General features: G+C 38.9%; 1 protein-coding gene across 24 annotated transcripts in view; it reads right to left on the reverse strand.

The window, feature by feature from the left end:
* Positions 1-16,631, reverse strand: part of PBRM1 (polybromo 1) — a 105,401-nt gene that overhangs the window by 79,193 nt on the left and 9,577 nt on the right. For all 24 annotated transcript variants that reach the window (XM_074313083.2, XM_019724301.3, XM_074313082.2 and 21 more), the window contains 4 exons: positions 12,113-12,260; positions 10,195-10,338; positions 7,506-7,622; positions 2,182-2,250 (listed from right to left, as the gene is read on the reverse strand). In XM_074313083.2, the coding sequence (XP_074169184.1) occupies positions 2,182-2,250; positions 7,506-7,622; positions 10,195-10,338; positions 12,113-12,260 (478 nt within the window). The remainder of the gene's footprint in view (positions 1-2,181; positions 2,251-7,505; positions 7,623-10,194; positions 10,339-12,112; positions 12,261-16,631) is intronic.

Below are 16,631 nucleotides of genomic sequence, written 5' to 3' on the forward strand. Positions count from 1 at the left end.
TGGAGGGTGGGGAAGGGTCAAACCATAAGCACAGGCTGCATAGGGAGGACAGGAACAAATGAGGCAGAGTCCAGAGAGCCAGGCAAAGCAGAGGAGCTGGTCATTTGCCATGTAGAGATACCCATCATGAGTACCCTATGTATCTGGAGGAAATCCCAGCACAGGTGGTAGGGAAGGTAACAGGATGAAAGTGGGCAGATGGTAGTTTTGCCAGCAGCATGGCAGCCAGAGAAAGGTGCAATAATTCATGCTTGAGTCTTGAGGGACTAAAGCCAACAGTAAAGAAAAGGAAGGAATGCATTTCTAACTCCAGCAAGAGAGCAGAGTCTAGGAGTGGAGCAGTGAGTGTCCAGCACCCACAGTGGCAACAGCAATGGCGCCACAAAGAGAACGTGTATGACTTCAGCTGTGCCATCACGTTCCTAAGTACTACCTATTTTCCTATGGCTAGTACTCCCACCTTCCTTCCCAATGATTCCACGAGCTATCCAATACCCTTTTCACAGATTCTCCTTCTGCTTAAATTAGTCAGAGTTGGTTATTGTTGAACTGGTACAAGGAACTGTGACTTGCTTCAGAATGCATTTAGAGAACAAGTGACAAGTCTCTGGGCAGTAGTATAGCAGGAAGAAAGCTAGGGTCAGAAAGCAATACGCAGAAAGGACTTGAAAGCCTTTCATCAGAGAGGGAGGGAAGACTATTACGTTAATTTGGACGTAGCAGGACAAGGATCTTGATTAGGGTGATGGTGAAAGGAGGTACCTGTGGGCCTTTTGAAAAGAAAAAAGGACAAGATAAGGTGAGAGGTCAGAGAGAGAAGATTGGGGCTGAGGTAGGAGTGTTTAAAGATATGATTTGATTTTCAGTATTATAAGAACACCTTCCCCTAGACAGATGTAGGAACAACAGAGATTTAGATTCTAGGAGACTCAGTCATTCCCAGTAGCAGCTATTGGGCTGCCTGAAAAACCCAGGTGATGCCTGAGGGAATCTGTATTATAACATTCAATGTAATTACTACTCTCTTAGAATTTAAAGCAAAGGAAGTTTCTCCCTCATGGCAAACCATTGTGCTTTCAGTCTCACTTCTCAATGAGACTATATAACACATTAAGTTTTCCTTTTTGCTTTATCTACTAGGAGCCCCACATCCTTCTCACCTTGGGGGTGGGGGGTCAGTAACTTATGCTGACCAAGGTCACATCCCACAGGTGCGCTGGGAGATACCTCATATACATTATACATAGATACTTCATATAAATTGACCTCTACAACTCTGTGAAGCAGTAATACTACCCTCAATGTACAGCAGAGGAAGCAGGCAGGTCGCATGACCAAAGTGACATAGCTAGTAAGAAGTAGAGCTAGGAAAATAGCCCATGTCAGTCCAAACCCTAAAAAGTAGACTTCTAGTATAATTTAGCTCATTTTCCCTACATCTTCCTTAACCTCTGATCATCCAATTTTAAATCTCAGTCACTCAATATTTCCTGAGAGGAAATAACAGCGTAGGGGTTAAGAGCACAGACTCTGGAGCAGGACTGTCTGGATTCAAATCCTAACTCTTCTCCTTACTAGTTGATGACTTGGACAAGTGACTTACCATCTCTGTGCTTCAGTTTTCTCATCTCTAAAATGGGAATAATACTATCTACCTCATGGAGTTGCTGTAAGAATTAATTGGCTAATACATATAAAGCACACAAAACAAAGGAGGCACCTAGCAATTCCAGGTGCCTATAACTTCTGGAGATACAGGGAGGGGGCACTCAGAGAGAACAGTCTCTATATTCACTGACCTTATACTGTAACATGTGTTGTAGATAACGTTTATGCTGAAATATCCTAAAAGTATTTGGAGCAGATAAAAATAAACAACAAAGCTTTTATTGTCAATGTATTTTTCACAATTAAAAATGTCCATGACCAATGCTTTTTTTGTCCTAAGAGCAAGATCTAATATGCCAATAAAAATATGCTTTACTCCCTACAGAAAAAAATGCAACAGGGATACTATGCTACCTCTTCAAAAGCTATAACCAGTAACATCACTCTCATTTGCCTACATTATATTGCTAATAAGCGCTTTCAGTGACTTCTCTCTTTTCTAAAAGCCTGTAGGAAAGACTATAGGCCAATCTACCTTAAATCACATATGGTTACATATGGTCATCTTCATACCTGTATCCTCTGGGCAATGGTCTTGAGATCTATAGGTTCCTTAATTATTGCATAATAGTCTGGATATTGCTGGAAGACACAAACCCAGGCATGCCAAGTAAGTGAAAATAACCAGCTAACAAGAAAACAAAGAAATACACTGACAATCAATCAACTGAGCAACATTTTAAGATTCAAAACAAAAGACACAGCTGTACAGCATACTGTTATATTTAAAGCAGAAACAATTTGATTTTAACAAGCTTGAAATACCCAAGCATGTTGTAGGAGGTTACAGTTAGCATTTGATAATATTATCATTACATAAGTAATATACCACCACTTAATATTTAAAAAAATTCTACATTCACAGACTTGCACAACTTAAATTTAAAATCCCAAGATATCCATGACTGGATATGAAGTAGGGCAATGTTTTTGAAGGCCTTATTATAAGCTCTTTTAATTCTGCAATTTAAATAACACAATTATATCCTATTTTATAAAAAATTCTTAATGATCTACAAGAAACCAGATTACAAGATTTGTTAGTTTCATGTTTAACTTAATGCTTCTACTTACTTCAGTCAAATAATTTTTTTCAAATAAAACATATTTTAAATTAAATGACATTAAATAAACGAAACAAATTAGAAGGAATTTGTTTTCTTATCAAATACTGACTTATCACAAGAAAAGAAGTTAAACATGTTAGAGGAATGTCCTTGAAAGGTTTCACAAAGCCCAGAGTGCATGCACTGCCATGAGGTTTTGTTCTTGGGAGAAAATAATTAAAGTCGACTAAAAATCAAAAGATGGTTTTCTCAGGTGGGAGAGATGTCTGTCGAGGGAAGTCACTGTATTCCCCAGGCTCTTCTTACCTGTTCAAATCTTGGAGCCCAAACAACAAAAAGCAGAAGACCGCAGCTTTTACTCAATTACTAGGCTGAAAAAATGATCTCAGTGATGCTTCACCTTACCTGATCCCTCAGCTTACCTCTATTTTCTTAACCTTACTTTTCTTTTGTTAATCTTACTTCTTTCTTTGCTTGGATCAAAGCCCTTGTCTGGCCCCTTTCTTCACCAATTCTACTTCTGAGAAACAGTTTAGAAGACAAATTATGGCAAAGCCACCCAGGCTGGGATACAACGTAATCCATGCTGTTGGCCCATGTATTTCCAATCCACCTCTCCTACTTAGCCAGTCTGCTTGGGAAGGATTTATAAAGAAAAGGTAAAAACTGCCCTCTTCTCCAGGTCTCAGTCTTTGTCCTTCAAATTGTCACACCCTGAGGGACCAATGGGATCTACTTTCCCCAACCATCCTGCTGCATGGTGTCTCCAAAAGCCCTCCCAGAATGGGGGAACCAGATATTAATGTTTTGTAGCTCTAAATCATCCTTGGTGGCTTGACCTCCTGCAGAGTAAGAATAATCCTTGAATAAAGATTGTACACTTTTCTCGTAATTTTTGTACTGTGCTTAAAAATACATAAGATTTACCATTTAACTATTTTAAATGTACAGTTCAATGGTACTAAACACATTCACAGTATTGTGCAACTGTCACCATCATCCATCTCCAGAACTTTTTATCTTCCCAAACTGAACCTCCCTACCCACTAAACAATCACTCTCCACTTTCCCTCTCCTGCCAGTCCCTGGAAACTGCAATTCTACTTTCTGTTTCTATGAATTTGGCTACTGTAAGTACCTCCTTTTAAAGGAGTCATACGATAAGTATTTTGTCTGGCTTATTTCACTTACCATATTGTGTTCAGGGTTCAATCTTATTGTAACATGTGTCAGACTTTCATTCTTTTAAAGGCTGAATAGGAAGAGAGCCCTCACCAAGAACCAAATCAGCTGGCACCTTGATCTTGGACTTTACAACCTTTAGAATCGTGAGAAATACCTTTCTGCTGTTTAAGCCACCCAATCTGTGGTATTTTGTTATGGCAACTGGGGCTGACTAATGAGTAAATGTGTCATGTACCTGGTTCTTTAACACCTTCCACTTACCATTAAAAATAAATAAATAATGGAGGATATGCATTTGTTATATTCTTATTTCCATGCAATCCTTCAAAAACATTTCTTTTCTTTTGATTGGTAAAATTTCACACGGTTCCAAAATCAAAAGAATATATAAAGTCTCACCTCAACCTTTAACACAATCTGCCCACTTATCTCTCTCAATCCTAACCACTTTTATCAATTGCTGGTGTTTTCTCACTGCACCTTGTTATTTTCTAAAAATATTGTGGGGACCTTTCCATATCAGTATGAAGAGAACTTCCTCATTCTTTTCCATAGTCTCCAGTGGTGTGGGCATACTGTATCTATACCATAATGATACAAAGTTTAAAAAAATGTTTTGTGGGCAGCAGGACGGCTCAGTTGGTTAGAGTGAGCTCTTAACAACAAGGTTGCCGGTTCGATTCCCACATGGGCCAGTGAGCTGCGCCCTCTACAACTAGATTGAAAACAACAGCTTGATCTTGGCCTGAGCTTGGAGCTGAGCTGCTGGCGAGCAGCCAGTTGGCTCAGTGGTTAGAGTGCGGTGCTCATAACACCAAGGTCACCGGTTCAAGTCCCACATGGACCAGCGAGAAACAACAGCTTGAGCTTGGAGCTGAGCAGCCGGCTGGCTCCGTGGTGAGAGCACAGTGCTCATAACACCAAGGTCACCGGTTCGAGTCCCACATGGGCCAGTGAGCTGCGCATTCTCCACAACCAGATTGAAAAAAATGACTTGACTTAGAGCTGAGTTGCGCCCTCCACAAAACTGGACTGAAAAACAACAACTTGACATGGAGCTGATGGGTCCTGGAAAAACACACTGTTCCTCAATATTCCACCCCCGCGGCAAAAAAAAGTTTGTAATGTGAACCCCTGGAAATGACAACTGTATCTCTGTGACACGTCCCCATGCCTCAATGTCCTCTGTGTTCCCAGGCTCTTATTTTTATTTTTTAATTGGGATATTACACTTAACATGAGATCTACTCTCGAAACAAATTTTTAAGTGTACACCATGGTATTGTTAACTATAAGCACAGTGTACATATAGCAGATCTCTAGAACTTACTCATATTGTATAACTGAAACTTTACAATAGCATTCACTTCTTTTTTAACATAAGGATATCAATATGGAAATAAACCATGAAAAAAACAACGTAAAAATAAGGCTGACTAATACTCTACCATACGTACATAACACATCTTATTTATCCATTCATCTGTTGAGGGACACTTTGGCTGCTTCCATGTTTCAGTTATTGTGAATAATACTGCTATGAACATGGGTGTACAAATATCTCTTTGAAACCCCGTTTTCACTTATTTTGGGTATACGCCCAAAGTGGAACTGCTGGCAAATATGATAATTCTATGTTTAATTTTTTGAGGAATCGTCCTACTATCTTCCTCTTAAAATTTTAAACATATGTCCAATATATTTTTCTGATTAGACCCATACTTAGGATAGCAGTGGTTCTAGATGCTTTATACCTTTAGTCATAACTGTCCTACAACTGGTCAAGACACACCTTTTAAATAACTAGTCTTGTTGACGACTGCTGGGGGTACTGCATGCTATTCTTCAGTCAACAAACACTTCTTGAACACCTATGACATGCTGGGTTCCAACTACATGGGAGGGACATAAAAGAAAATACGGAATAGTCTTTGTCCTTAAGAAATTCAGGGACTAGGAAAGGCGGTAGATACAAAAGTAAACGACCACAATGGCGTTAAGTGCTAGAGTACTTTTCTCCCCCCTTCTTCTGCCTCTGACCCCCCACTCCGGTTCAAGCCGTTGTTTCTCAGTCTAGTTGTGTAGGACACAGCTCCCTGGCCCATGCTGGTGTTATGAGCCTTACGCCCCCACCCCCCACCTCCCCGCTGACGCAGTAAGTTGCTAGTCGTCTGCTCACAGTGGTTCACGACAGCTCTCGCTGGCTGCCAGCCACTCACACTGGCCACCTGCCACTCACACTGGCCACCTGCCACTCCTGACAGCACATGGTAGCCCACGGCAGCACACAGCAGCGTATGCCAACCTCTGGCTGCTCATGGCAGCCCAGCTCCAGGGAGAGATGTTGTTCACAATCTTAGCTATAGAGGGCACAGCTTATTGGCCCTTGTGGGAATTGAACTGGCAACCTCAGCGTTAAGAGCATTAGGAGCACAGCATTCCAACCACCTGAGCCACCGGGCCGGCTCCAGAGTACTTTTAAAAGTGGAAAATTTTATAGTTCCACAGGCTAACATGAGTGTGAAGACACAAGGGGTCCTGACACTTTCAAAGAGCCTCACTTGTCTAGAAAACCTCTTCTTCTTTGGGGTAGAAGAGTACCTATTAGGTCTCTCTCGCTTCTCCTGCATCACCAGGTGATCAAGGAGAACTAAGAGAGGAAGCACTCATTTAGCTTTCTGTCATTCTATCTACTGAGCAAAGAGACTGTATTGCTTTTATAAATAAAATGTTTAGTTTAGGTGCTTGTTTAATCATTTAAGAATTACCCGTCTTACAATCTTTAGGTATATAAATGTTGAATAACTATGGTGTATACCTAAAACTAATATAATACTGTATGTTAGCTATATTTTAATTTAAAAATCTTTAAAACAAAGAATTACCCATCTTAGAAACAACCCAAAAATCCATCAGCAGATAAGTGGATAAAAATGTGGTATGAACAAATGTGGTATATACATACAATGGAATATCATTTATAATTTAAAAAGGTAGGAAATTTGGACACATGCTACAACATGGATGGACCCTGAACACATTATGTTAAGTGAAATAAGCCAGACACAAAAGGATAAATATTGTAGAATTCCTCTTATATCAAGTACTTATAGTTAAATTCAGAGAGAGAGAGAACAAAGAATGCTGGTTGCCAGGGGCTGGGGGTTGGGGGGAATGGGGAGTTACTGTTTACTGGGTATGGAGTTTCAGTTGAGGAAGATGAACAGTTCTGAAGATGGATGGTAGCAATGGCTGCACAATAATACCAATGTACCCACCACCACTGAACTGTACACTTCAAGTGGTTAAATGGTAATCTTATGTGTACTGTATGACAATAAAAATCAAAACAAACAAAAAGAATTACCAAAAAAACAAAAACACAAAATTTTTAAAAAACCAAAGCTTCTTGGTCAAATAAAATGACAGAAACTATGTTCCTGCTGCTGAGACCACAAGAAGGATCTCTTGGCTATCTCCACGCCTTCCAGTAACACTAGTGTATTTACTAAGAATAAAATATCTGGAGTACTTAAAAAAACAAACACACACTTTAATTCACCTGTCTTTAGTTGTATCACTTACCACTTTAGAAGGCAGTTTCTGAAAAAGTTCACTAATGAGTCGTCCTGATGGATTTGTGGCTATAACTATGGCTTCAAGAAGCTGCTCCAGGATCTCCTTCAAGTAACCTGGAGAAGACTGGAAGGAGGGCATTCGGAGGAAGCAGAGAGAGGAGAAACAAGTACTTTGTTAGAGAAATCCAAAAATAAATGCTGATATTAAATAGTTTCTAAAATTTTAAAACTAACTCAAAAAAGCAACTTCTAAACAGTATTTATTTTAAGTTTTAAAAATAACACAGATATGCTCTGATGCTGAATGTGGAGGTTTTACTCCCAGAATGAAATATATGAAACTGATGAGGCTCCTTATATATTTCAGTAACTAAATCCCTTGGATCAGGTCCTTTTACTAAACTCTATTCCACAGTAAGCACTGTAACAGTGAAGTTTAGGTGCCTTATGTGTGATATGGTGGAAATGCATACCTTTGTTAGGGTCTGAGCAACTGAGACAGAGAAAACACGCTCCATGACACGTGGTCATTTCTACATCTCTGTTCACATCTACTGAAGTCTTGGTATTCTGGGAGCATAACCACATATGTAAAGTGGAAGCTACATACTTTAAACCATGGGGTGCTCTGCCACATCTAAACAGATTTCAAGTTTTATCAAAACAGAATGGAAATTAAATCAATTGATGCACATCACTCTGCTCTCCAGACTAGTTGGCTTATTCCTCCTCCCTCAGTCATTGTTTCAACATGGGAAAGTATATGCCTCAAAAGAGTACTTGGCCAGGGAGAGTTTGAGCCTGAAGCCAGTTTCTGCAGTGAGCAATGGGATGTCTCAATTAAGGTTTACATTAAATGGTACTTCAAATCCAAACTATGTTTTGTGTATATAAAATAAAGATTAACAGTTATTTCTGGTTTAAATCATTAAAGCATAGTACTTTTGTCCTAATTCAACAGATCTTTTTATTTAGTATAGTCTCAATATTAAGGTCCAACATTAACTCCACAGAGAGAGCACTAACATTTCTTGTGCCTAGCACAGTGTCTGGCAAAAACAGACATATAACACATATTTAACACATGGCATGTGATTACCTGAGTCCCCAACCATGTAAGTAAGCTTAGAACCACATGACACTGATGAAAGCAGATTAAAATATCCATGGTCAAGTCACTTACTTCCTGACTAAAACACGGTACCAGAGTTAGCTTCAAAAAGAAGAGTTACATTCTACAGCCAAGATTCCTCTCCTCCCAATCCTACCAGCTACTTTGGAAACATCTGTTGCAGGTAACAAAGGGAGCAGGGTATGTGAATGCATTCCTACAACCCATTTCCATAACTGGGAAAATTCCAAGAAAATCACTTCTTAATTTAAAAATGAGAAGCTTGACAATTCCCCCACTTCACAAGAACCTTAGGGCCAGAAACCAGCTTGGGAGGTATAAATATGAACATGGAAGGTCCTTCCAATTTCTTACCAATATAAACACAAGTAACTCCTAAACATAGGCATTTTCATTTCTGACTAGAATCTGGGAATCCTATAAGGCTGAGTCCTTTGTAGATAATGAATGTTGTGCCCAAGAAAACATGGGTTAAGTTGTTGCTCCTACATTAAAATCAGAGTAAAATTCCAGTGAATCCCTAGTTAATGCCTTCTGCCTAATTCCAATCATTTAATTTTTAGAAGGACATTGATAAGGTGCCTAGGAACTAGATTTTGAGATTCCAAGAAGTTATGTTTTGAGAAATTCACCCACCACTGCTTCTGTGTTGAAGTTTCAGCAAAAGGCCTATCTAGGTAACTTGGGAAAGACAGGCCAATGCTCTGCATTGGGTGTCTTACTATTTAGCCACAGAAGAGAGGTATAATTATGTTTACTATTCTTTTTCCTCTTTTTAAACACGTGTGTTCATTCAGCAAGAATTTGTCAGTACCTATAAGTCAGACACAGTCTAGATGCCAGGAATAGGTGAACAAGGTGATATCTTTTGTGGACTACCATTCTACCTGGGGAAGACAGAAAGTAAACATGTAATCTAATCAACAAGTTATTTCACATATAGTGATAAAAACTGAAGACCATAGAACAGTGATGTGATGACAGAAAAGGAGGCGTGTAGAGCAAACAATTTAGGTAAGTTGGTCAGGTAAGTCCTCTCACAATTGACATTATTTTAAGTGATGTCAGAATAATGAAAAGAGCCCGTAACATGAAGAGCTAAAGGAAGCACGTTCTAAGCAGAAGTAAGAGCAATTGCAAAATTGCAGAGGCAGGAACACACTTGGCATATTCTAGCAATAGTACTCAGTCTAACCCTACAAAAGTATTCCTAACTAAGGTGATTCTATTGACTCTCCAACTTTTAATGACAACACTGCCTATTCTTACATGATATCTCAATCTAGGAATATTGGATCGATCCTTGATAATATGAAGATTCTCTTAACTGAGCAGAAAACATGTATTAATATAAAAACCAGCATACATGGGACACATTGTCCAGTATGTCTTAGGGTCTCTTGTAATTGCAGTGGGGTTCTCTGGGTGTATACCTCTTTGCTCTCTCACTTACTAATATAGATGTATAGAAAGCCCAGCTGCCCACAGCAGCCCAAAGGCAATCACTGGGGCCTTGTCCACTTCCCAGTAGCCCATTTACCACCTGTTCCAGCTGCATACTTACTCCTTCAGTCACTGTGCCTTGATTGTCTTGCCCATCTTCATCATCATCTTCGTCATCTGCTTCTCCTTTCTGAACAAACTCATTTCTTGTTCGAAGGTACAGATCCCAGAGTTTGCAAGCAGCTTTATATTCAGGAGAATCCGGCTGTACATTAGCAAAAAGAGGAAAAAATATCACTTTAGTATTTTATTGTAAATCACTTACTACTTTTAAAGCACCCTGTTTGAGCAAAGACTGGTATTCTAAGACGTAACTTTGAAAACTCTATTATAAATTTTAAAATCTTTAATTAAAAAATACATAGGCCTCAATTTCTCTTCTGAAATAATAAATATGTTTTAAAGGCATTCTGAAATCAAATTGATTTATTTATTTGTGCCCTGTCTCATTACAGAAAGACCTGAAGCAGAAGAAATGATTTGCTAAGTTAAGACTAATTATTACTAAGACAGACAATTTAAAGGATAAGACCTGGTACAGCCACTATGCAAAACAGTATAGAGATTCCTCAAAAGCTAAAAATAGATCTATCACACGACCCAGCAATTCCACTTCTGTGTATTTATTTGAAGAAAATGAAAATGCTAATTCAAAAAGATATATGCACCCCTCTGCTCACCACAGCATTATTTACAATAGCCAAGATCTGGAAATGGAAGCAACCTAGGTATCCATCGATAGATGAATGGATAAAGAAGACGCAGTGTGTAGACACACACACACACACACACACACACACACACACAGGAATATTACGCAGCCATAAAAGAGAATGAAATGGTGCCATTTGCAACAACATGGATGGACCTAGAGAGTATTATGCTAAGTGAAATAGGTCAGAGAAAGACAAATACCATGTGGTTTCATTCATATATGGAATCTAAAGACCAAAACTAACACATACGCAAAATAAAAGCAGACTCATAGAAAGAGACCAAAGGGATGGTTATTAGAGGTGAGGGGGTAGGAAGATAGGTGAAAAAGATGAAGGGGAATATAATCAATAATACAGTGACAAGTTTGCACATTGACAGATGATTACTAATAGGGTGATCACATTATAAGGTATGGAGATATCAAGTCACTATATTGTACACTTGAAACTAATATAACTAATATCATACTGTATACCAACTATACTTAAATTAAAAAAAAATAAAGGATAAAACCCAATTTAAAGGAGTAAGTCAACAGGATAGAAACTAATGACTGTTCTGATATCATTTCTATTTTTAAAAGTATTTAATACCTTCTTTGACGATTTCTTTTCCTGTAGTGGGGATGAACTCTAACTGAAACTTTCCAGTAAAACCAATGCTGGATGCAACATTAAAAAACAAAAAACCAATAAGACTTTAAAAATGCATCCATGTGTTGCCAATAAGGAGTAAGCAATGCTCATAAAAGCAGGAATAGAGTAAAAGTGGGAACCCAGATGAGCAAGAAGAACATTGAAGCCAATGTTCATCTTGATGGCATTTGTAAGACAAGATAAACTTCAACTTTTCAAGGCTCCATAAGCATGCAAAGACAAGAAGCAAAAGCCAGGTTCCACCAGATATACTGATAAATTTTAGCATATTAAAATAAAAAACTTCAGCTCATTCAAGACCCATAAAAAGTGAAAACAACACAGTGGAAGAAGATACGTTAAAAAAAAAAAGATTAGCATCTAGAACATATAAAAATCTCTAGAAATAAATATAACGACAAACCACAGAAGAAAGAAATTGGCAAAAGATTTGAGCAGACAGAAGAAAAATGGTTCATAATCACATGAATGTTCAGTCTCTTTACTAATAAAAGAAATGCAAACTCACACCACCAAATGAGAAACCACCATTCACCTACCCGATTAATAAATATGAAAAAACCAGACAATTATTAAATTGGATACCTTCCAAATATGCTTTCTTACCTTATAATAGGCCTTTGCATTGTTAAAAAGAAGTTGGAAATCAGCAGTCAGCAGATTAACATCATCATATTCTTCCATTTTTAGTTTCTGTTGGATTTTCATCAAGTCAATTGGCTGAGAAACAACTTCATAATAGTCTGGTTGATTTCTGTTATGATTAAAAAAAAATTTAATCCAAAGCCTACAAAAACTTGTATTTCAAACTATCTACGGTAATGTCCAAAATTCCAAGTGACAGAACTTACTAGACTTATTGCCATTACTAGAACTAAAAGAGAATAACAAAAGCAAGATGCATCTACATGACCTGTTTAAAATATTACACATATTAGTAATATAAAAATCTAAATTAACATCTGTGATGGTCTTTCATATGCTAAATACTTAAGATTTAGGGCACCAATGCTCAAACTATGTTAATGGTACCTTCTGCAAATGAAAATGACTTACCTTTTATGGTGTTCAATAGTGGCTGCAAATAGATGTTTTAAAGCTCTTTATAAGCTTACAAAATGGACTGCCTTTCTTCATTTAGTGACCACAGAACTTTTTTGTCCAAGTACTATCAGGTGCCTAATACACACTGTACTGCTCTAATATCAATTACTAAAGTTACAAAAGAGGAAGATGAAGCCCTTGGTACAAAGAGCTTACCAAAGATAAAAGGACATAAGACATATTCAAACAATTTAAAAAAAAAAGCATGAGAATGATAAACACAAATTCAGTACAGTGATTATCTAACTGGAGGGGAGATAATAAGGGACACACAGAACACTTCAAAGGCAGTTACAATGATAATTTCTTGAGTTTTTAGTTCATGAAGTTTATTTTTATTCTTTCTGACTTTATTCAAATGCAGTTCCATGAGATAAGCAAACCCGACAAATGATCTAAGTGACTATTTTTCTCAATTCTCCTTTGAGGGTAATTAACTCCATTCTAGATGCATAAAAGGTAAGTTATTACTTTTGAAGACTGTCATGGTCATTAAGGCTTTAATTTCTCTCAGGACCTTGGCTGACATGTTATAGCCATATACATATACTTAATTCTTAAAAACTTTTTATTCTGACATAAAAGTCGCAGAATAGTAAAAAAGAATGTTTTCTAAACCATTTGAGATAAAGCTGCTGACATGCTGTCCTATCACCTCTGAATGGTTTAATGTGTATTTTCCACAAATGAGGACTACAGTTCAACCATCCTTATCAGAAAATTAACTTTGATACAGTACCACCATCTAATCCTCAAAGCCCATTCATATTTTCAACTGTTCCAAAATTGTCCTTATGGCAAAAGAATCAAGTCTAGAGTCGTAGGTTGTATTTAGTTGTATTTTTTTAGTTTCTTTCATTCTGAAACAGTTCCTCAGTCTTTTCCTGATTTTCATGACCTTGATACTTTGGAAGATTACAGGCCAGTTATTTTGTAGTGTCCCTCAATTTGGGTTTGGGTATTTTCCTGATGAATAGGTAAGGTTATTCTTCTTTGGCAGGACTATGACAGCAATGTTGCATTTGTCTCACTGTATCCTATCAGGTGGCACATGATTTCACCTTGTCCCATTAGATGTAGCAGAGTTTGGTCATTTGATTATTGTGGTGTCTGTCAAGCTTCTCAACTGATCAAATAACTTTTTCTCCTTGTACTTTATGGAATGATGCCTCTACATTATGTAAAAGTCCATTATCCATCAATTTATTCATTTATTTATAATCAATATGGATCCCTGGATTCCTATTTTACTCAGTGGGTTAAAAACCATTACTATTAATTAGTTGGATGCTCAAACTGCTCCAGGTTTGGCCAATAGGAGTCCTTTCAAGATGGCTTCTATTTCTATGTCCTCTCGACATGTTCCCATCACCCTTTGAGCAGTTGCTTATTTTTCTGGCACTATCAGATGTTACAAGCTCATCTTGTACTTTCCTTGCCCTTGCAAGCAGCCACTTCCCCAAAGAACTCTGGCTCCTTCTAATGGTAAATGGCATTTAAAGACTGAGGTGCTAGATGTGCTCATTTCTACTGAAGGAAGAGGAAGAATAAATTGAGGTTTATAAAACTCTTATCAACTACTTATAATTTGAGTGAGCTATAAAATTTAAAAAGTATGAGAGGATAAAAGGAATACTCAATATGCTTGCTGTTCAGAGAAAAGCGTGGAACATAAAGGTCTTGGTGAGTAAGTACCAAAGGCTCATCCAGGCCTAACACAGATGTCAGTGGTGCCGGGGACCTTCCCTCAGTGAGCATTAGGGCTTTGTTAACTTGACATCCAAGATGGCTCTCTCCATCTGGGCCTGGTGGGCCACAACTGCTCCCTGCTGAGGCTGGACGTAAGTAGTCTCTCGGGCTTGGGAGATTATCTGTTGACAACTGAGAACCCAGTGAAGACATGCACAGTAGTCCCTCGTTTTCCACGGTCTCAGTTATCCACAGTAAACCATGGTCCAAAAATATTAAACGGAAAATTCCAGAAATAAACAATTCCTAAGTTTTAAATTGCATGCCGTTCATGCCATCCTTCTCTGTCCTGCCCAAGACGTGAACCATCCCTTTGTCCAGTGTATCCACACTGTGATGCTACCTGTTAGTCACGTAGCAGCCATGCTGATTATCAGATGGACTGTCGCAGTACCACAGTGCTTGTGTTCAAGTCCCCGTTATTTTACTGAGTGATGGCCCCAAAGCGCAAGAGTAGTGATGCTGGCAATTCGGACACGCCAAACAGAAGCCGTAAAGTGCTTTCGTTAAGTGAAAAGGTGAAAGTTCTTGACATCAGAAGACAAAAAACCGTATGCTGAGGTTGGTAAAATGTACGGTAAGAACAAATCTTCTATCCATAAAATTGTGAAGGAAGAAGAAATTCATGCTAGTTTTGCTGTCACACCTCAAACTGCAAAAGTTATAGCCATAGTATGTGGTTAGTGCTTAGTTAAGGTGGAAAAGACATTAAATTTGTGGCTGAAAGGCATGAACAGAAAACCTGTTCTGACTAACAGCAACATGTTGCACCAGGAAGCATTGAGCCTATACTAAGACTTCAGCCCGGGATCCTCTGAAACAAGTGACACCGAGCCATTTATTGCAGGTGAGAGTTGGTTACACAGATTCAGGCAGGTTTGGACTGAAATTACTGGAGAGGCTGTACCTGCTGATGAAGATGCTGCTGCCACATTTCCGGCAGACTTGAAGAAGTTGACTAACGAGAAAGGTATGCATGTATATATGCAGGACAGAACATCCTGTATATATAAGGTTTGGTACTATCTGTGGTTTTAGGCATCCACTGGGGGATGTGGAACGTGTCCTCCATGGATAAGGAGTGGACTACTATACCTAGAAAAGACACTATCTCCTGGAAGCTGTGCTAGAGGGCTCCTCACAAACGTTTGCAGACCTACCAGAGACAAAAGAAAGATCAGGATCCAACATTCCACTCTATATAATATGATCAAAACAAGGTCCCCCACTTTCAAAATGAAATAGCTCTACTAATTGTTCCCACTTACAGAAAAGCATAAAAAAGTAAAAATTGTCCCCATTTATCCAGCGTTAAAAGCACTGGTGGTATTCTTCCAGGCTTCTATGCACATGTAAACACTAACGGGATTGTACAGTGCATGTTCTTTCATAACAGCTTTTCTCTTTAAATAGGTCAGTGAACCTTGCTGTAATATGGATGCAGAACAGCCAAAGCATACCTAAAAGTTTTAACCAGAAAAGTGAGGAACACTAGGCCTGATGTGCCGAGCCTGTGGCTACCCCAAAGCCCGTTTTCCCCTCTTCCCAGGCTGATAGCATAGGTAGAAATGATCATATTCTCCAGCCTCCCTGCAACAAGTTCTGGCCAACACAAGAGCTGAAGTGTGTGGTGTATAGGGCACACCTTACCATGTCTGTTTTTTCCTCCAGGCTGGACGGTAGTTGTGGTGGTGAGCCACCTCAGACCATGCTGACAGAGGTGATACCCCAAGGACAGAAGAATAGAGACAGACAGCACCTGGGCCCTGAGGACCTGGGCCCTGAGACCCTGAGGTCTTTTACATGAAAGAAAGCAATTTTCCTCGTTTCAGCCGTGAATTTGGATGTCCTAGTACAAGCAGTCTAACATACTATCCAAAAGAAAGTGTCAAAAAGAGATTCACAATTGTGTAGTCCTGAGCGACAGTACTTCCCACGAACTCTGGAGAAAACATGCGTTCCAGTGAAGGGCAGCGATGCCCTGAGCACAGCACAGGGGGAAGGTAGCAGTGCTCATAAGGCACGTCACAGAGGCTGGAAGACAAGCTCCGGCACCCAAGTCCTCTGCCCCTCTGCACTAGCCTGCAGGTAGAAAGCAGGCAGCAGAGGAGCAGTCCTTTTCCATGAGGGGTTTGTGTCCTCTAGGATGATGTTGCTCCTCTCTACGACATACTGGTTAAGAGCACAAGCTTTAGAATCATAAAGACTTGAGTCTGAATTCTGGTTATCTTTTAGTAGTTCTGAAAACTTGGGCAAGTTCTCATCTATAAAC

The sequence above is a fragment of the Rhinolophus sinicus genome, chromosome 5 (assembly GCF_057876585.1).
Source record: "Rhinolophus sinicus isolate RSI-liver-muscle chromosome 5, RSI-T2T, whole genome shotgun sequence".
In the NCBI taxonomy this organism is placed as follows: Eukaryota; Metazoa; Chordata; class Mammalia; order Chiroptera; family Rhinolophidae; genus Rhinolophus; species Rhinolophus sinicus.